The sequence below is a fragment of the Nerophis ophidion genome, linkage group LG08, assembly GCF_033978795.1.
Source record: "Nerophis ophidion isolate RoL-2023_Sa linkage group LG08, RoL_Noph_v1.0, whole genome shotgun sequence".
NCBI lineage: Eukaryota > Metazoa > Chordata > Actinopteri > Syngnathiformes > Syngnathidae > Nerophis > Nerophis ophidion.
The window spans coordinates 23,427,258-23,448,402 of NC_084618.1; the positions used below are offsets into that span (position 1 = coordinate 23,427,258).

At 40.1% G+C, this 21,145-nt stretch overlaps 1 protein-coding gene across 29 annotated transcripts in view; it reads right to left on the reverse strand.

Annotated features, from left to right (window-relative positions):
* Positions 1 to 21,145, reverse strand: part of LOC133557521 (formin-binding protein 1) — a 204,771-nt gene that overhangs the window by 40,494 nt on the left and 143,132 nt on the right. For 15 of the 29 annotated variants that reach the window (XM_061908016.1, XM_061908032.1, XM_061908028.1 and 12 more), the window contains 2 exons: positions 12,903 to 13,094; positions 11,881 to 12,069 (listed from right to left, as the gene is read on the reverse strand). In XM_061908016.1, the coding sequence (XP_061764000.1) occupies positions 11,881 to 12,069; positions 12,903 to 13,094 (381 nt within the window). The remainder of the gene's footprint in view (positions 1 to 11,880; positions 12,070 to 12,902; positions 13,095 to 21,145) is intronic. The other 14 variants (XM_061908038.1, XM_061908039.1, XM_061908040.1 and 11 more) reach the window with 3 other exon arrangements.

Here is a 21,145-nt window from a genome sequence, read left to right on the forward strand (position 1 = left end):
GCCCGCTCTTATTTACACCTGTCTTCCCATCCAGTCAGTGCTAAGATATTGTCGATGTCACTTCCGTATTGTCGCTCCTGTCGTGTCTTGTCATTGCAGCGTAGCGGTAAGCTATATTTCGGTTTCTGTTTGTAGCTTACTGTCTTTTGTCATATGAGTGTTCTGGGCATGACATGGAGGCTCCTCTATGGGGTCTTGGGGCACTAACCCCTTTATTACTGTAACCCCGGTTGGACCTTGGCAAAGGCCTAGTACCTGACTGCCCCCGAGCCAGTGATACGGTGAAGACCTCAACGGCGGAGCAGGCGGAAAATGGTAAGATTTAAGAACTACCACAACGGCAGAGGAAGGCTGCAGCAGAAAAGGGTCCCCGGTCGTCTTGGACTCTATGCCACTGGACCCTGACCCGAATCTGTCAAGGATCGTGTGGTGACTGTCCGTGCACCGGTCTCCCCACGTTAAACTAAGTCACGCACAGGCATCCTCCATAAAGGGATACACCCAGGGATGTGCTGTCAGCATTGGTATTACCAATACCGCCCCTGTTACTACCTGGTATTGGATAAATACCCAACTTTGTAGTATCGTCCAAATGTATTGAAACATCTACTCAGTGGCTTAGTGGATAGAGCAGGGGTAGGGAACCTATGGCTCTAGAGCCAAATGTGGCTCTTTGGATGACTGCATTTGGCTCTCAGATTGTCAGGTTTGCCCTATGACAGTGTGTTTGTGTTTTAGTTTTTCCTGTGTGTGTGTAGTATTTCCTGTCTTTAGTTCCTGTCAGCGCTCTGTCTTTCTCCCTGAGTGCTGTGTCCCCTCAGCTGCGGCTGATTGGCACCTGGCCACACCTGGTGTCAATCAGCCCGCTCTTATTTACACCTGTCTTCCCATCTAGTCAGTGCTAAGATATTGTCGATGTCACTTCCGTATTGTCGCTCCTGTCGTGTCTTGTCATTGCAGCGTAGCGGTAAGCTATATTTCGGTTTCTGTTTGTAGCTTACTGTCTTTTGTCATATGAGTGTTCTGGGCATGACATGGAGGCTCCTCTATGGGGTCTTGGGGCACTAACCCCTTTATTACTGTAACCCCGGTTGGACCTTGGCAAAGGCCTAGTACCTGACTGCCCCCGAGCCAGTGATACGGTGAAGACCTCAACGGCGGAGCAGGCGGAAAATGGTAAGATTTAAGAACTACCACAACGGCAGAGGAAGGCTGCAGCAGAAAAGGGTCCCCGGTCGTCTTGGACTCTATGCCACTGGACCCTGACCCGAATCTGTCAAGGATCGTGTGGTGACTGTCCGTGCACCGGTCTCCCCACGTTAAACTAAGTCACGCACAGGCATCCTCCATAAAGGGATACACCCAGGGATGTGCTGTCAGGGGAGGCAAAGTGAGGCAGTGCCTCACCTTGCCACCAGGAGGGGTAAAAGGCTTAACTATGAGATGTTAAAAAAAACAGAGTAATAAAATAAGTTTGAATATTTCTCTTTTGGTCTATGCTTTCTGTGTGATTTGTGTGTGGTTCCTGTATATTTGGATACTTTTCATGGTCAAAATCGCGGAAAATTCTGTGTTTCCTGATGAAAATAACACAGCGGACCAGAAGTGAGGCAGACACAGGCGGTGCCTCCACGGCTACACACAAAATGTATTGAGCATGTGCGTGGGAGGGGGTGCGTGCTTGATGCCACGGGGAAAAGGCAAGCCATGAGGCAGCAAGTGCCTCTGCCTCAAAGTAGGGGGCGTTATATTGTTATATGCCTCAGCAGTAATCTGACTCGCCACACTGGGAGAAGTGGGGGCGCTAGAGCTAGCAGACACATGTCTCTTCAGCGGAAACCGGACTTTTTTCTTTTTTTAAACTGTATTTATAACATGGCATTTTTATTAGAGCAAGCCAGCGTTTGTGGGTGTTATTGCTGCTTCAGGTACAAATACAGAAAGGTAAGATACACTCGCAATACTTGATTATTTTTGTTAAAAGAAAATGGGACCAAAAAGTATTTAATAACAATTTGGTCAAATACTTTTTGGACTAATTTGTCAAACCATAATATCATTATGATAACGTTTTTATGAAAGCAAATGACTCCCTTTGTTTTCCTGTTATTCTAATGTGCAACCTAAATCAACAATGGTTAGAACTGCTCATATGAATTTAAGTAAAATTAAAGCTGCAAGCAGCGATGGACGAAACCGCTTGGAAGATGGATGGATGGATTATTACACAGAGCAAAAGTTGTATACACATGTTATACATCAGTCTCATAGTAATAACAGTTGAAAAGTGGCTTGGGCATTTGGTGACTGGTAAGCAGCTGTTGTATTGAAGTGGGAATAGCAAACTTTCTGTTGATTTTAGCTGGGGGTGGTCAGTGTATGAAACATAGGTCTCAGTGAGACCTACATTGAGGTTTTTGTTTCATGTGTGTATGACAGTCCTACACTGAGTTAGAAGCAGTTTTGTCTGAGCAGGAAGCTGCCATTTTGTGACGGCGCAGTGCAACAATTCTTTGCGGGCTCTTAAAAATCCAAACGGGTAGTAATTAAAACTCTTTCATTAACTCTTAATCAGAGGGGTTCAATATCTCTTGTGTTTATTTGAAGCCGAAACAACAAACGGCCTCAGAGGAGATAATGATAAAGATAAAAGTTGTTGTATAAGTGGGAATAGCAAACTTCCTGTTGATTTTAGTTAGGGGCGGTCAGTGTATGAAATATAGGTCTCGTTGAGACCTGTATTGAGGTTTTTGTTTCATGTGTGTATGACAGTCCTATAGTTTTGTCTGAGCAGAAAGCCGCCATTTTGTGACAACAGCAGCAGCGCAATGGTTCTTTGCGGGTTCATAAAATCCAAACCGGAGTAGAAATTAAAACTCTAACTTTTATTTAGAAGGGTTCAATCTTTCTTCTGTGTTTATTTGAAGCCAAAACGACAAACGGCCTCAGAGGAGATAATGTTTGAAAAAAAAGCAACATTTTTTGGCCAACTTTTGTATTGAAGGGGGAATTGCAAACTTCCTGTGTATTATAACCCGGGGGTGTCAGTGTATGAAATATAGCTCTAACTGTAACCTACATGGAGGTTTTTGTTTCATGTTTGTACGACATTTCTACTGGAAGGTAGAGACCGTTTTGTCTGTGTTTTCTTCCTAAAGGGCGCTAGAGCGCAATTTTGAGTTTTGGGGGTTGTTTTTTTCGTCAGTCCTGATTTGTGTGTCAAATTTGGTGAGTTTTGAAGCACGTTAAGGGGGTCAAATTACAGCTCAAAGAGGCGGCGGTATTATAATAATAATAATAATAAATAATAATAATAAAACGCTAGAAATTCAATAGGGTCCTCTGCCCAGGAGGATCGTCATACACGTTCGAGTGACGGCCGATGATCATGACGTCATATGTCAGCAATTTTTTGAAAAGTTTTTATTATCAGAATCATGTTCATGGGATCAAATCGTAAGGATACTCAAGATTCCCAACCTATCAAATCTATGAAACGCAGCAGAAGTCAAACATGAATGATGGAAATCTGAATCAGATTGAGGGGCCTTTTTTTTTTAATCACACTTCTACAAACCCCGTTTCCATATGAGTTGGGAAATTGTGTTAGATATAAATATAAACGGAATACAATGATTTGCAAATCCTTTTCAACCCATATTCAATTGAATGCACTACAAAGACAAGATATTTGATGTTCAAACTCATAAACTTTTTTTTTTTTTTTTGCAAATAATAACTTAGTATTTCATGGCTGCAACATGTGCCAAAGTGGTTGGGAAAGGGCATGTTCACCACTGTGTTACATCACCTTTTCTTTTAACAGCACTCAATAAACATTTGGGAACTGAGGAAACTAATTGTCGAAGCTTTGAAAGTGGAATTCTTTCCCATTCTTGTTTTACGTAGAGCTTCAGTCGTTCAACAGTCCGGGGTCTCCGCTGTCGTATTTTACGCTTCATAATGTGCCACAAATTTTCGATGGGAGACAGGTCTGGACTGCAGGCGGGCCATGAAAGTACCCGTACTCTTTTTTTTACGAAGCCACGCTGTTCTAACACGTGCTGAATGTGGCTTGGCATTGTTTTGCTGAAATAAGCAGGAGCGTCCATGAAAATGACGGCGCTTAGATGGCAGCATATGTTGTTCCAAAACCTGTATGTACCTTTCAGCATTAATGGTGCCTTCACAGATGTGTAAGTTACCCATGCCTTGGGCACTAATGCACCTCCATACCATCACATATGCTGGCTTTTGAACTTTGCGTCGATAACAGTCTGGATGGTTCGTTTCCCCTTTGGTCCAGATGACACAATGTCGAATATTTCTAAAAACAATTTGAAATGTGGACTCGTCAGACCACAGAACACTTTTATACTTTGCATCAATGCATCTTAAATGATCTCGGGCCCAGAGAAGCCGACGGCGTTTCTGGATGTTGTTGATAGATGGCTTTCGCTTTGCATAGTAGAGCTTTAACTTGCACTTACAGATGTAGCGACCAACTGTATTTAGTGACAGTGGTTTTCTGAAGTGTTCCTGAGCCCACGTGGTGATATCCTTTTTGATACGGTGCCATCTGACGGATTGAAGGTCACGGTCATTCAATGTTGGTTTCCGGCCATTCCGCTTACGTGGAGTGATTTCTCCAGATTCTCTGAACCTTTTGATGATATCATGTACCGTACATGTTGAAATCCCTAAACTTCTTGCGATTGCACTTTGAGAAACGTTGTTCTTAAACTGTTTGACTATTTGTTCACCCAGTTGTGGACAAAGGGGTGTACCTCGCCCCATCCATTCTTGTGAAAGACTGAGCATTTTTTGGGAAGCTGTTTTTAGACCCAATCATGGCACCCACCTGTTCCCAATTAGCCTGCACACCTGTGGGATGTTCCAAATAAGTGTTTGAAGAGCATTCCTCAACTTTATCAGTATTTATTGCCACCTTTTCCAACTTCTTTGTCACGTGTTGCTGGCATCAAATTCTAAAGTAATTATTTGCAACAGCAAAAAAATGTTTATCAATTTGAACAACAAATATGTTGTCTTTGTAGCATATTCAACTGAATATGGGTTGAAAAGGATTTGCAAATCATTGTATTCCGTTTATATTTACATCTAACACAATTTCCCAACTCATATGCAAACGTGGTTTGTAGTGTCGCAAGACTCCCGCTTTCAGAGAACCTGCACTTCCTGTCACGCATATAAAAGGAAAAAAAAAACACTTCCGTTTTCTCTCTCAGCAGCCCTTCAATGGTTTCCTCTACGATATTTACTCATGCATTGTTCTGTCCGCATTCATACAGAGCAGCTCCTTTTACTTTTCAATAGCCGCTGCCCTTTTCAAAACACCAGAGTAAACAAAAAGTGTTATTTATGGAGGGCGGAAGGAACGCGCCAGCTAACACCCGTTCCTGAGGTCAGGGTGAACGGCGATGGCGAGGTGCGCTCTGACCTTCCAGCAGGGGGCTGGGGGGTGATGACACCCGGCGAGACCCTGATTCTGTCGCTGCTGATAACCCACCTTTTTTCCCCCTCCCTTTTTAAAGGCCTACTGAAACCCACTACTACCCACCACGCAGTCTGATAGTTTATATATCAATGATGAAATATTAACATTGCAACACATGCCAATACGGCCTTTTTAGTTTACTAAATTACAATTTTAAATTTCCCGCGGAGTTTCTTGTCGAAAACGTCGCTCGGGTTGTAGCGGACCACTTACGGCGAAAAGTAGTCTCTTTTCATCGCGTAATTACACAGTAATTTGGACATCTGTGTTGCTGAATCTTTTACAATTTGTTCAATTAATAATGGAGACGTCAAAGAAGAATGCTGTTGGTGGAAAGCGGTGAATTGCAGCTGCATTTAGCAACGAAACAGAGCCGGTGTTTCTTTGTTTGTTGTGAAGCTTTAACACAGAGCGGTCAAGCGAACATGTTTCTCTACGTCAACCAGCAAGTTTTTGGATGGGAAAATTGTGATATTCATCATCATCATCATCATTTATTTTTATTCCTTTCATGAAAATGCATATTTACAAGCCACGTACAATTGACACTTTCATTGTTTTTTGGGGGGTTTTTTCTTCTACATTTCCATGATCAGAAAGGAGCAGATGGAAGAATAATATTCTTATATTTATCTGCCCCTTTTTTAACACAAATAACAGTATTTTAGATGACTTTATAACTGTTCCCTCCACCAACACCCAAACTCCAACATACTTTTCCATTTTCCTTTAAGCACTTTCGCAATGACACGTCCAATCTAAATCAAAACTCGGTTTGATATAATTCCAGTTTTCTCTTTTTATAACTCTTTTTAAATACAAATATATTCTTACAGCTTTTTAAGTCTTTGTTTAGAGAATTCCATGCTCTCACACCAACAACAGACAAGCACATTTGTTTCAAATTTGTTCGCGCTCTTGGATGTTTAAAGTCATACGGCCTTCTGTGGTTCTCATCTTCAGATGTGAACACAAATAACTTTTGTATGTCCTTCGGAAGAACTTTATTTCTCGCTTTGAACATCATTAACATTAAGTCGGCTCGTACCGGAGACTTCAGTGGATTATGGGACTTCCTCCTGCAGCTCAAAAAGGCAGCTGTGATCTTGGCTCCTCCATTGGCTTCTTTGAGAGACACTGGCGTTCACCGCAGCCATCCGACTTTCAGGTATGTCTTTACAATCTCACTAAAACACTGTTAAAACAATAAGCAGATAAGGGATCTTCCAGAATTATCCTCGTAAATGTGTCTAATTACATCTGAAACAGTCCCACTGCCGCCACTTTTTTTTTTTTTTTGTGCTTCACTCTAACTTTCCTCATCCACAAATCTTTCATCCTCGCTCAGATTAATGGGGTCGCTTTCTCGGTCCGAATAGCTCTTGCTGCCGGAGGCTCACATTATAAACAATGTGAGGATGTGAGGAGCCCTACAACCCGTGATGTTACGCGCACATCGTCTGCTACTTACGGTAAAGGCAAGGCTTTTTTATTAGCGACTAAAAGTTGCGAACTTAACCGTCGATGTTCTCTACTAAATCTTTCAGCAAAAATATGGCAGTATCGCGAAATGATCAAGTATGACACATGGAATATCCCCGTTTAAATAAGAAAATGTCATTCCAGTAGGCCTTTCATGTGCAAAGGACAATCTGCCGCCAGGAAAGTAAGTCTGATCATGTTTTAGTCAAAGATGGCTCAGGCGTAGTGCGAGTGTCTGCCAACAGGGAGGGAGGGGAGGGGAGAGGAGGGAGGGTCACAGTGTGTTTTGAAAAGGAAAAATGACCACACAGGATGAGGACACTGCTGGTGAGTAAGACAGGCACCACTGATTCGTAGTATGGTAGAAAGAAAAAAAAAAAAAGATCCATCCACACTGTATGGGTAACACAATTTGTCCTGTCTTTAAAGTCACATCACGCCTGCTTAAAACGAATCTGGAAGAAATAGGAGCACTCCAAAGTAGTCGGTGCACTTTGAAAAACTAGTGCATTCAGAAGAATCCTAGTCGGGATGTAAAGATAAACATTGTAAAACTTGAGCCGTTTAAAATTTGAATTACCGTATTTTCGGGACCATAAGGCGTACTGCCGATGAATGCTCTATTTTTGATCTTTTTTTCATATATAAGGGACACTGGATTATAGGGCGCATTAAAGAAGTCATATTATTAATTGCTGTTTTCTAAATGTAAAACACTTCCTTGTGGTCTACATCAGTGGTCTCCAACCACCGGGCCGCGGCTCGATTGGTAAGGGGCCGCAGAATAATTTTTAATAAATTTTTTTAATTTTTTATTAAATCAACATAAAAAACACAAGATACACTTACAATTAGTGAACCAACCTAAAAAAACTCCCCTTTTCATAACAAGAAAAAAAAAAAAGGGGACAAATTAACAACCGTTGACCGGTTCGCAGCTACAAAAAGGTTGGGGACCATTGGTCTACATAACATGGTGGTTATTTGGTCCAAATGTTGCATAGATTATGTTTTACAGACCATTTCAAGCCGCTTTCTGACAGTCGCTTCAAGATGCGTCATTTTGTGGGCGGTCTTATTTACGTGGCTCACCTTTGGCAGCGTCTTCTCCCTGTCATCTTTGTTGTAACGGTGTAGCGTGCAAGGACGGGGTGGAAGAAGTGTCAAAAGATGGGGCTAATGACATTCAAACTTTACTTAAATCATCCGGAAACAACAATAAGGCCGGAAATGTGTCCCATGAAAAACCGGTCCGACCAGAACGCCCTAAAAACTGAAGTTCCTTGGGTGAATAATGTAAACTCACTACACCAGTATGTTTTAGCACGTTCATGGTGAGTTTACGGACAGATATAAGTAAGAACTCTACACTACTTTATATTAAAAATGGCAACGGCGGAGGATGAATGTCCCATAACAAGAAGATAGAGATAACGAAGAAACTTATCCACTAGGGCGGAGGTGCGCAATTTTTCAGGACCTATGCAGATCCCAAATACAGATCAGCAGGTACCATAGTTAAGAAAAGTTGCTTTTGCATAATATTGCGAAACAAAACGCCAGATAATATGTCTTACCTTATACACACACCATAATAATACTTGTATGTTTAATGTGCCGACAATCCATCAAACGGTGCGGGTATCATAGCTTACCAAAGTCGAACTAAAACATTTTGATAGATTTTAGAGCACCGTGTGTGATGTTTTATATTTTCAATGGAACATATACAATATTGGTGTCTTTTACTTGAGTCGTATTGCCATCATAGTGCAGTTTACACGTATCTCTAACTGTATGTTTGACTGCCATCTACTGGTCACACTTACCATTACATCAAGTAACAAATAAAATTGCTTAGAGGTCGGTAAGCAAGACCAGAATTATTCCGTACATTAGGCGCATTGTCGAGTTAAAAAAAAAAAAAGAAAATAGGATTTTTAGTGCGCCTTATAGTCCGGAAAATATGGTACCTTAAAATTGAGATTGATTAACGCACTTCGATAAATTCACGAACCGATAATACTGTCCTTTGTTAGTGTGCTATCGGCTGCTTAGCGAGCTCAAATGCTAACCTGGAAACAAGAGACATCAACGTCTTTCACCTTTCACCTGCATATTCCATGTTCCAGATTTTATTTACGATTGATTTATAGATTTTTATTTGCTGACGGCCATAGCAAACTGTGTTTAAAAAAAATAAACGAGAATGTCATGGCCTGTTGCCCGGACGCAACAGAGAAGGTGTTTTATTGTTTGTGCTATGGTGCTATCTTTTGGACTAGTTGGCTCACTCCATCAATTAAGTGCTTTTAACCGGAAGTCTTCTGTCTGTCCATAGCATTTCTACTCATATGGATTCTTTATTCATCACTCCAAGCAACGTTTGTAAGTTTTACAACATAACTAAAATAATCCGTACTTACTAAACCGTCCCATGCGCTATCGTAATGTAACCACGCTAACGTCGTTAGCATCAGCTAATCTGCTAACGTGTTTGTGTTAATATTATTAACTTATACCGGTTTTCTATTTGTATTGTTTCATTTTCACAAATTCCCCAGAAAATTCCCCAAAACGTCACCGTGGAGTTATTGAGTCTGCGTAGCTGATTGGAGAGCGAGCTTCCGCAGCTGGTGGGTCCATGACGATGACTTCTGTTTTATTTGATCAGCCGTTTTACTGCCGTGTTACAGACACCGTTTCAAAACAATTATGTAAATAAACATTTAGAGAGTGTGTTAATTGCTCATTTCGCAACGTATTTATCTGCGGCTATTATGTGGAAATGTTTTGGGGTTCTTTTCTCAAATTTATTGGGTGCAACTTGTGTATCAGTGCGCTCCATAGCCCGGAAAATACGGTATTTTCTGGAATGAAGCATATTTTCCTGAGAACCAGTGTCCACGTATTTAGCTGCGGCTATTATGTGGAAATGTTTTAGACAATGACTTCTGTTTTTTTGGATCAGCCGTTTCACTGCCGTGTTACAGACACCGTTTGGAAACAATTATGTAAATAAACATTTACAGGCTGTGTAAATTGCTCTTTTCGCAACGTATTTAGCTGCGGCTATTATGTGGAAATGTTTTTGACAATGACTTCTGTTTTGTTGGACCAGCCTTTTTACTGCCATGTTACAGACACTGTTTAGAAACAATTATGTAAATAAACATTTACAGGGTGTATAAATTGCTCATTTCGCAACGTATTTAACTGCGGCTATTATGTGGAAAAGTTTTTGACAATGACTTCTGTTTTGTTGGATCAGCCGTTTTACTGCCGTGTTACAGACACCGTTTGGAAACAATTATGTAAATAAACATTTAGAGAGTGTGTAAATTGCTCATTTCGCAACATATTTATCCGCGGCTATTATTTGGAAATGTTTTTGACAAAACTTCTGTTTTGTTTCATCAGCCGTTTTACTGCCTTGTCACAGACACCGTTTGGAAACAATTATGTAAATAAACATTTACAGAGTGTGTAAATTGCTCATTTCGCAACGTATTTAGCTGCGGCTATTATGTGGAAATGTTTTGGACAATGACTTCTGTTTTTTTGGATCAGCCGTTTCACTGCCGTGTTACAGACACCGTTTGGAAACAATTATGTAAATAAACATTTACAGGCTGTGTAAATTGCTCTTTTCGCAACGTATTTAGCTGCGGCTATTATGTGGAAATGTTTTGGACGATGACTTCTGTTTTGTTGGATCAGCCGTTTTACTGCCGTGTTACAGACACCGTTCGGAAACAATTATGTAAATAAACATTTACAGGCTGTGTAAATTGCTCATTTCGCAACGTATTTAGCTGCGGCTATTATGTGGAAATGTTTTGGACAATGACTTCTGTTTTGTTGGATCAGCCGTTTTACTGCCGTGTTACAGACACCGTTCGGAAACAATTATGTAAATAAACATTTACAGGCTGTGTAAATTGCTCATTTCGCAACATATTTATCTGTTGCTGTTTTGTGGAAATGTTTTTGACAATGACTTCTGTTTTGATTGATCAGCCATTTTGCAAATACCGTTTGGAAACAATTATGTAAATAAACATTTACAGAGTGTGTAAATTGCTCATTTCACTATGTATTCATCTGCGGCTATTATGTGGAAATGTTTTTGACAATGACTTCTGTTTTGTTGGATCAGCCATTTTACTGCCGTGTTATAGACACCGTTTGGAAACAATTATGTAAATAAACATTTACAGAGTGTGTAAATTGCTCATTTTTGCAACGTAATTATCTGCGGCTATTATGTGGAAATGTTTTTGACAATGACTTCTGTTTTGTTTGATCAGCCGTTTAACTGCCGTGTTACAGACACCGTTTGGAAAAAATTATGTAAATAAACATTTACAGGGTGTGTAAATTGCTCATTTCGCAACATATTTATCTGCAGCTATTTTGTGGAAATGTTTTTGACAATGACTTCTGTTTTGTTGGATCAGCCGTTTTACTGCCATGTTACAGACACCGTTTGGAAACAATTATGTAAATAAACATTTACAGAGTGTGTAAATTGCTCATTTCACAAAGTAATTATCTGCCGCTATTATGTGGAAATGTTTTGGGGTTCTTTTCTCAAATTTAGTGGGTGCAACTTGTGTATCAGTGCGCTACATAGCCCGGAAAATACGGTATTTTCTGGAATGAAGCATATTTTCCTGAGAACCAGTGTCCACTTTTGCAAGAGGCCCCTATTTGAGGAAAGGCAGCCTGCATTCAGTCCATGATGGTGCTCACAGACTAGTTCCCGATGTGAGGGATGGTGTTCGCCCATACAGTGTGGAAGTTGTAGCGTTGAGGCGCAGAAGACACGCGCGAGCATGCTCAAAGCGAGGCGCACACACACAAACACACACACTTACCCCTCGCCTCAGGCTCCGGAGGCAGTGCATTTTGGGTTTGGATGCCATGAAGTCGTTGAGGCGGTGGGAGAGGGGCTCCTTGTGCTGCTTGGGAGACTGGGAGTCGTTGGGAACAGCAGAGGGTGAGGGCGGGGATGAGGCTGGTGGGGCAGGTGGGGGCTGGCGGGGGGACGTTAACAGGGACATAAGCTACCGGTAAGAGACGGGAGCCGTCACGGACCAGAGGAAGAAAATCACGGAGGATTTCCATGGTTAAAAAAAAAAAAAAAAAGGACAAAGGAGGACAAGAAGGAGGGAACACAAAACCAAAAAAATAAGCCTCCTCGACAAATATTAACCTGATTAATGAGGTCATGTCAACATTATCAGTGGAAATGCATAAAACACAAAAAAAGTAGTAGCGTGAGGACAAAGCATGAATGTGTCAAAGCAAGCGGCCATGATGTTTTAGTACGAGCGCATGCAGGCTAGCTAGGCTTCCACTTTGGGAACATTTTCACTCTTTTCGAATCCTCACGACATGCCTACAAGGACGGGCTTCATTTTTAAGAAACCAAAACTACAAGCCAGTCCCAACAACGCTCCTCGACGGGTCAGGAGAGAGATGAAGCGTGGGGGTTTTAGTGACGTCATGCATCGGCCAAACAAAAGCAAACTAGTGGCGTGGCGTCGAAGAAATACTGAGCTCCTCCTGTAAGTGTGTGTGCTGCAAAAAAAAAAAAAACTCCTCCGACGTGGCACAGGTGCTAAATGTGAGCGTGCCACCAGCCCGTTAGACACAAGTCAGTTCAGAGTGGATGTGGGTCAGTGGAGAAGAGAGAAAGTGTTATTCATGTCGTCACGATGAGCGTGTCCGCAGTGGGAAGGTGGAAATGCATTAGTGTGTGTTACAGTGGGGATGCTCCACGTCGGTAAGGGTGATTGCCAGACAGGAGGAAAATAAATCACCATCAAATATGCAAACACTAGCAGAGAACCTCCAAGATGACACATTGTGAGTTTTTTTTTTTCCTGTGTGTTACCTTGTTTTTGTTCTTAATGAAAGGCCACAGCTTGCCCTTGCTCTTGCCGGCAGGTCTCTCTTTGCCGTCCCGCGAGTTGGTCAGGCTCGTGTCGGACGCCGTCCTGGTCATGGCCTGCCCGTAGTCCTCAAACTCAACGTCTCCCGGGGGCTCGAAACCGGACTTGTAGGACTCCACCACCTGCTTGGAGTCCTGCGGACAGAAGGCGTGCACGGTTTTATCAGATTCTTTATTGGCATCCAAGAAAAGCATCAGTGATGCGTTTGCAGAACGGTTGCATTTGGCCTCAATAAAGACCGTCTAATAAACAACAGACTAAAAGACAATAAGTAGAATAATTAGTAACATGTTTAAAATAAAAATAGATATAAACCAGGTCAGCGAATTCAGAATAAATATACAAAAATGTATAAAAGGAGTATGTGCAAAATATGTAGCGTATTTTTTGGACTATAAGGCGCACTTAAAATCATTAAATTTTCTTAAAAATCGACAGTGCGCCTTATAACCCGGTGCGCCTAACGTACGGCAAAATTCTGGTTGTGCTTACTGGCCTCGAAGCAGTTTAATTTGGTACATGGTGTAATATATATATATATATGTGTGTGGGAAAAATCACAAGACTACTTCGTCTCTACAGAACTGTTTCATAAGGGTTCCCGCAATCATCATGAAAAAATCTCCTGATGATTGAGGGGACCCTTCATGAAACAGTTCTGTAGAGACGAAGTAGTCTTGTGATTTTTCCCACACATACTATTCTCTGGATAATCCAATCAAGACATATATATAATATATATATATATATATATATATATATATATATATATATATATATATATATATATATATATATATATATATATATATATATATATATAGTCATGTTTTGTGGTCACGTTCTGTTTGGTTTTGGACTCATTGTGCACTCTTGTTTGTTTAGTCACCATGACAACTCGTTAGTTTCACCTGTTATGTGTTCACGACTCACGCACCTGATTTGTTAAGACTCACGCACCTGTCAATCACTGCACCACTATTTAAGCTTGTAGTTGCCAGGCAGTCAGCCTGGCGACATCACCCCTCTACCCACTCTTTTTATCCATGCTCTTTTCTCGTTCCAAGTAAGTTTTCGTTATTCATGCCATAGTTTGCAAGTTTTGTTTGATGTCCATAGTTTACGTTATAGTAATACTTTTTTTGTTTTCATAGCCAAGTTTATTCTCCGCCTTGTGCGCGCCTTTTGTTTGTTCCTTTTTCGAGTTAATATTAAAAGATGTCATTGCCGTCACATCGTGTCCGATCGTTACAGTAATAGTTTTTTTGTTTTCATAACCAAGTTTGTACTCCGCCTTGTGCGCGCCTTTTGTTTGTTCCTTTTTCGAGTTAATATTAAAAGATGTCATTGCCTTCACATCGTGTCCGATCCATGTCATGATATATATATATATATATATATATATTTTTTTTTTTTTTTATACATATATATATATATATATATATATATATAAAAAAAGGTTTATTTGAAATAGGGGCAGATACAAAAACATAGATATCTGGAACAGTTATCCAGTGTATGCATCATAGTGTTTGTAGCCAGAGCTAATTTATAACACTTGTCCCCAACAACAACAACAACAACACAGATCCAACATCATTAAAATAGGAAAATAAAAAATAGAATAAGGCAAACATGAGTCGATAATGATGGTAATAGAAATATATCAAAGTGCAAACTAGATAAAAGGCAATAATAATAATAACAAAGACAAAGTGAAAACTAGATAAAAGCCAATAATAATAATAACACAGACAAAGTGCAGACTTGATAAAAACCAAATAGTAAAAATTAGTAAAAACTAAACATGGGAAAACTATTGTTGCTCAACTAACCATAATTTAGTTTGTTTTATGAAAGTTACAAATGCAGGTATACATTTCAAAGTGTCAGGTAGCTATAAGATTAGATAAGAGATACATGTAGACTGCAATATGACGCCAGTAAATAACACCAAAACTTTAAATGTCCCATTGAAAATAAGGAACATTACACAAGGCACTCAAAAATCTGTCAAAATGTTTTAGTACAACTATGAAGCTGCACTGCTTGATGGATTTTCGCAGTCTACAAATATTACTATAGTGTGTGTATAAGGACCGCAAAATGGTACCCATTAGCACACCTATTTGGGTTAAAAATATTATTTGCAAACCAGTAATTTAGTCTGCAAATGATGTGTTGTTGTTGAGGGTCGGTGCTGTCTGGAGCTCCGCTGAGTAACTGTGTAATACTTTTTTATATCAGTAGGTGGCAATAGGTAGCTAATTGCCTTGTAGATGTGGAAAACAGCGGGAGGCAGTGTGCAGGTAAAAAGGTCTGTAATGCTTAAAGCAAAAATAAACAAAAGGTGAGTGCTCCTAAGAAAAGGCATTGAGGCTTAGGGAAGGCTAGGCTGAATGAAACTAAAACTGAACTGGCTACAAAGGAGAAAAAAAAACAGAATGCTGGACGACAGCAAAGACTTACTGTGGAGCAAAGACGGCGTCCACAAAGTACATACGAACCTGATACGACAATGTCCCCACAAAGAGGAATAAAAAAAACTGAAATATTGTTGATTGCTAAAACAAAGTAGATGCAGGAAATATCGCTCAACGGAAGCAATGAAACTGCTACAGGAAAATACCAAAAAAAGAGAAAAAGCCACCAAAATAGGAGCGCAAGACAAGAACTAAAACACTACACATAGAAAGACAGCAAAAAACTCAGAATAAGTCAGAGCGTGATGTGACAGGTGGCGACAGTACACCTACTTTGAGACAAGAGCTATATTGACGCATGCTTGGTCATGCTTTAAAGCAGGGGTCCCCAATGCGGACCAGATGTGTAGCCCGCTGTTCTAAAAATATCTCAAACAGCAGCACTTACCAGTGAGCTGCCTCTATTTTTATTTTATTTTATTTATTTACTAGCAAGCTGGTCTCGCTTTGCTTGACATTTTTAATTCTAAGAGAGACAAAACTCAAATAGAATTTGAAAATCCAAGAAAATATTTTAAAGACTTGGTCTTCACATGTTTAAATAAATTCATTTATTTTTTTACTTTGCTTTTTATAACTTTCAGAAAGACAATTTTAGAGAAAAAATACAACCTTAAAAATTATTTTAGGATTTTTAAACACATATAAATTTTTTGCTTTTAAATTATTTCCTCTTCTTTCCTGACAATTTAAATCAATGTTCAAGCATTTTTTTTTTATTATTGTAAAGATTAATAAATACATTTTAATCAAATACTTCTTTTTAGCTTCTGTTTTTTCGACAAAGAATATTTGTGAAATATTTCTTCAAACTTATTATGATTAAAATTTAAAAAAAATATTCTGGCAAATCTAGAAAATCTGTAGAATCAAATTTAAATCTTATTTCAAAGTCTTTTGAATTTATTTTAAAATTTTTGTTCTGGAAAATCTAGAAGAAATAATGGTTTTTCTTTGTTAGAAATATAGCTTGGTCCAATTTGTTACATATTCTAACAAAGTGCAGATTGGATTTTAACCTATTTAAAACATGTCATCAAAATTCTAAAATTAATCTTAATCAGGAAAAATGACTAATGATGTTCCATAATTATCTTTTTTTTTTTTTTCAAAAACATTCGAATTAGCTAGTTTTTCTCTTCTTTTTCTTTGGTTGAATTCTGAATTTTAAAGAGTCAAAATTGAAGATAAACTATGTTTCAAAATTTAATTTTCATTTTTTTTCCTGTTTTTTAAACCGTTCAATTAAGTGTTTTTTTCATCATTTATTCTCTACAAAAAACCTTCCGTAAAAGGAAAAAAAAAATTACGATGGAATGACAGACAGTAATACAGTAATACCCATTTATAATATATATATATATATATATATATATATATATATATATATATATATATATATATATATATATATATATATATATTTATTTATTTATTAAAGGTAAATTGAGCAAATTGGCTATTTCTGGCAATTGATTTAAGTGTGTATCAAACTGGTAGCCTTTGGCATTAATCAGTACCCAAGAAGTAGCTCTTGGTTTCAAAAAGGTTGGTGACCCCTGCTTTAAAGTCCAACCATCCATCCATCATCTTCCGCTTATCCGAGGTCGGGTCGCGGGGGCAGCAGCCTAAGCAGGGAAGCCCAGACTTCCCTCTCCCGAGCCACTTCGTCCAGCTCTTCCCGGGGGATCCCAAGGCGTTCCAAGGCCAGCCGGGAGACATAGTCTTCCCAACGTGTCCTGGGTCTTCCCCGTGGCCTCCTACCGGTTGGACGTGCCCTAAACACCTCCCTAGGGAGGCGTTCGGGTGGCATCCTGACCAGATGCCCGACCCACCTCATCTGGCTCCTCTCGATGTGGAGGAGCAGCTTTACTTTGAGTTCCTCCCGGATGGCAGAGCTTCTCACCCTATCTCTAAGGGAGAGACCCGCCACACGGTGGAGGAAACTCATTTCGGCCGCTTGTACCCGTGATCTTATCCTTTCGGTCATGACCCAAAGCTCATGACCATAGGTGAGGATGGGAACGTAGATCGACCGGTAAATTGAGAGCTTTGCCTTCCGGTTCAGCTCCTTCTTCACCACAACGGATCGATACAACGTCCGCATTACTGAAGACGCCGCACCGATCCGCCTGTCGATCTCACGATCCACTCTTCCCTCACTCGTGAACAAGACTCCTAGGTACTTGAACTCCTCCACTTGCTTTAAAGTCATATCCAACAATTGCGACGACGACTTTTTACTGTCAACATCCGCGACTGAGTTTAATTTTTTAATGTTTTCTGCTGGGGGTGTGCCTCCGCATTTTTTCCATAACAAAAATGTGCCTTGCAGATATATTATTAGCAATTTTGTTTTTACAATATTTTGCAAGTTAAGAGTCTGGTGTGTCATCCTCGACAGCACACTCTCTTTTCAAGCTCACATTAACAACATTACCCGGCCTTCTTACTTTCATCCACGCAACATTAATCGACTTGGCCCATCCCTAACCCCACATACTAGTCCAGGGGCGCTCACACTTTTTCTGCAGGTGAGCTACTTTTCAATTGACCAAGTCGAGGAGATCTACCTCATTCCTATTTATAATTTATATTTATTTATTTATGAAAGAGATATTTTTGTTAACAAGTTAATGGTGTTTAATGATAATACAAGCATGTTTAACACATAGATTCCTTTCTTTCATGAAGACAAGAATATAAGTTGGTGTATTTGATTCTGATGACTTGCATTGATTGGAATTAGACAGTGGTGTTGATAACGTCCGCATTTTCAAATGGAGGAAAAAAAAGTCCTCCTTTCTGTCCAATACCACATGAAAGTGGTTGATTTTTGGCATCTCATTTGTCCAACTTGCATACTCGTTTTTAAACACTTTGTTATGAGAGTAGCATATGTGTGTGGCCCTTTAATGTCTGGCAGCAGGTGAGTGACGTCAGTAAGTGTGTGGGTGGGCAAGCAAGTGAGAAAGCGGTCGCTGAGGGCGGGGGAGAAATACATTGGCATCAAACTCCGTAGCTTGCTAGCTTGTGCACGCTAGCTTTCTGAGACTCTTATTTTGTTAGCACAGGCAGGATGAAACAGGTCTTTTATGTGAAGACAGGAACTGTGCAGTCGCTCTTTAGAGTTTTGACAGTAGGTACGGAGTCTCTAGAAATAAAATGTGTTTCTCCGCGTCCGCCCTGTTAGTGATTTTTTTCTTAAATATGAGCTCGCAGCAGCCAGCGTCATCTCACAAGATCCTCGGGTGCCGAGAATGTCAAACAACTGACGAAAGTGAAGTCTTGGTATGATTGATGATTGCTCATTTTTATGTATATTTTTTAATGCCTGGCTTGAGATCGACTGACACACCCTCCGAGATCGACCAGTTGATCGCGATCGACGTAATGCCCACCCCACATACTAGTCCATAGCCTTGTCTCCTCTCGCCTGGACTACTTACTACAACTCACTCCTGTTTGGTCTCCCTCACAAGTCACTTCACAGACTTCAGCTTCTCCAGAACTCTGCAGCCTGGATAATCCAGCACATCACCTCTGTTCTGCAAGAACTCCATTGGCTACCCATCAAACACCGTATCCAATTTTAAATAATTCTCCTCACCTTCAAAGCTATTCATAACCTCTCTCCGTCATATCTCTCTGACACGCTCCATGTCGCCACGCCATCACATGCCCTAAGGTCACTGGTTCAAATCCCACCTAGAACCAACCTCGTCACGTCCGTTGTGTCCTGAGCAAGACACTTCACCCTTGCTCCTGATGGGTGCTGGTTGGCGCCTTGCATGGCAGCTCCCTCCATCAGTGTGTGAATGTGTGTGTGAATGGGTAAATGTGGAAGTAGTGTCAAAGCGCTTTGAGTACCTTGAAGGTAGAAAAGCGCTATACAAGTACAACCCATTTAAGATTCTCTTCATCCATCCGTCTCACTGCCACCTTATATAAACTGTCCACCATGGGTGCCGCTCAGCCCCTCATCAGAATCAGAATTAGAATCAGAAGTACTTACTTAATCCCAGAGGGGAAATTAAGATTTGGAACTCATTACCACCAGACCTTTGTAACTTATAGTAGACTCAATATCCCTCATTAAATCAAGACTGCTTGTTCACTGTATATCTTATTCATCTTTTTTGTTGTTGTTTTTATCCAAATGATTTTATTGTTTTAGAATAGAATAAAATACAAACCCAGTTTCCATATGAGTTGGGAAATTGTGTTAGATGTAAATATAAACGGAATATAATGATTTGCAAATCCTTTTCAACCCATATTCAGTTGAATGCACGACAAACACAAGATATTTGATGTTCAAACTTTTTTTGCAAATAATAATTAACTTAGAATTTAATGGCTGCAACACGTGCCAAAGTAGTTGGGAAAGGGCATGTTGACCACTGTGTTACATCACCTTTTCTTTTAACAACACTCAATAAACGTTTGGGAACTGAGGAAACTAATTGGTGAAGCTTTGAAAGTGGAATTCTTTCCCATTTTTGTTTTATGTAGAGCTTCAGTCGTTTAACAGTCCGGGGTCTCCGCTGTCGTATTTTACGCTTCATAATGCGCCACACATTTTCGATGGGAGACAGGTCTAGACTGCAGGCGGGCCAGTGAAGTACCCGCACTCTTTTTTTACGAAGCCACGCTGTTGTAACACGTGCTGAATGTGGCTTGGCATTGTCTTGTTGAAATAAGCAGGGGCGTCCATGAAAAAGACGGCGCTTAGATGGCAGCATATGTTGTTCCAAAACCTGTATGTACTTTTCAGCATTAATGGTGCCTTCACAGATGTGTAAGTTACCCATGCCTTGGGCACTAATGCACCCCCATACCATCACAGATGCTGACTTTTGAACTTTGCGTCGATAACAGTCTGGATGGTTCGCTTCCCCTTTGGTCCGGATGACAAAATGTCGAATATTTCCAAAAACAATTTGAAATGTGGACTCGTCACACCACAAAACACTTTTCCACGTTGCATCAGTCCATCTTAGATGATCTCGGGCCCTGAGAAGCCGGCGGCGTTTCTGGATGTTGTTGATAAATGGCTTTCGCTTTGCACAGTAAAGCTTTAACTTGCACTTACAGATGTAGCGACCAACTGTATTTAGTGACAGTGGTTTTCTGAAGTGTTCCTGAGCCCATGTGGCGATATCCTTTAGAGATTGATGTCGGTTTTTGACACAGTACTGTTTGTTTGAACATCAAATATGTTGTCCTTGTAGCATATTCAACTGAATATGGGTTGAGAATGCTTTGCAAATCATTGTATTCCGTTTATATTTACATCTAACACAATTTCCCAACTCATATGGAAACGGGGTTTGTATTTGACTTTATTAAATGTATTTATATTATCATTTGGTGCAGCCGGGCCGGAATAGGAGTGGGTAGAAAGAGAACAAAAGTAAGACAGAGGGGGAAATTGTTGGGAAAAGAGGGGGATTAGACAGAGAGACAAAAACAACAGCAAACAACAACAACAACAATTGAACAACATGAGCAAGTATGATATGTACAAATATGACGGTAAAAGTGTTAGCTGTTAGTGAAATAAACTATAATACAGAAATGACAATGAGCATGATTACACTACAAATGGAGCAATACAAATACCAATAGAAATAGCGCTATTTAAAATTAACAATACCAATAATTTACCTCTATTATCAACAATAAAGTTGTTCAAATGC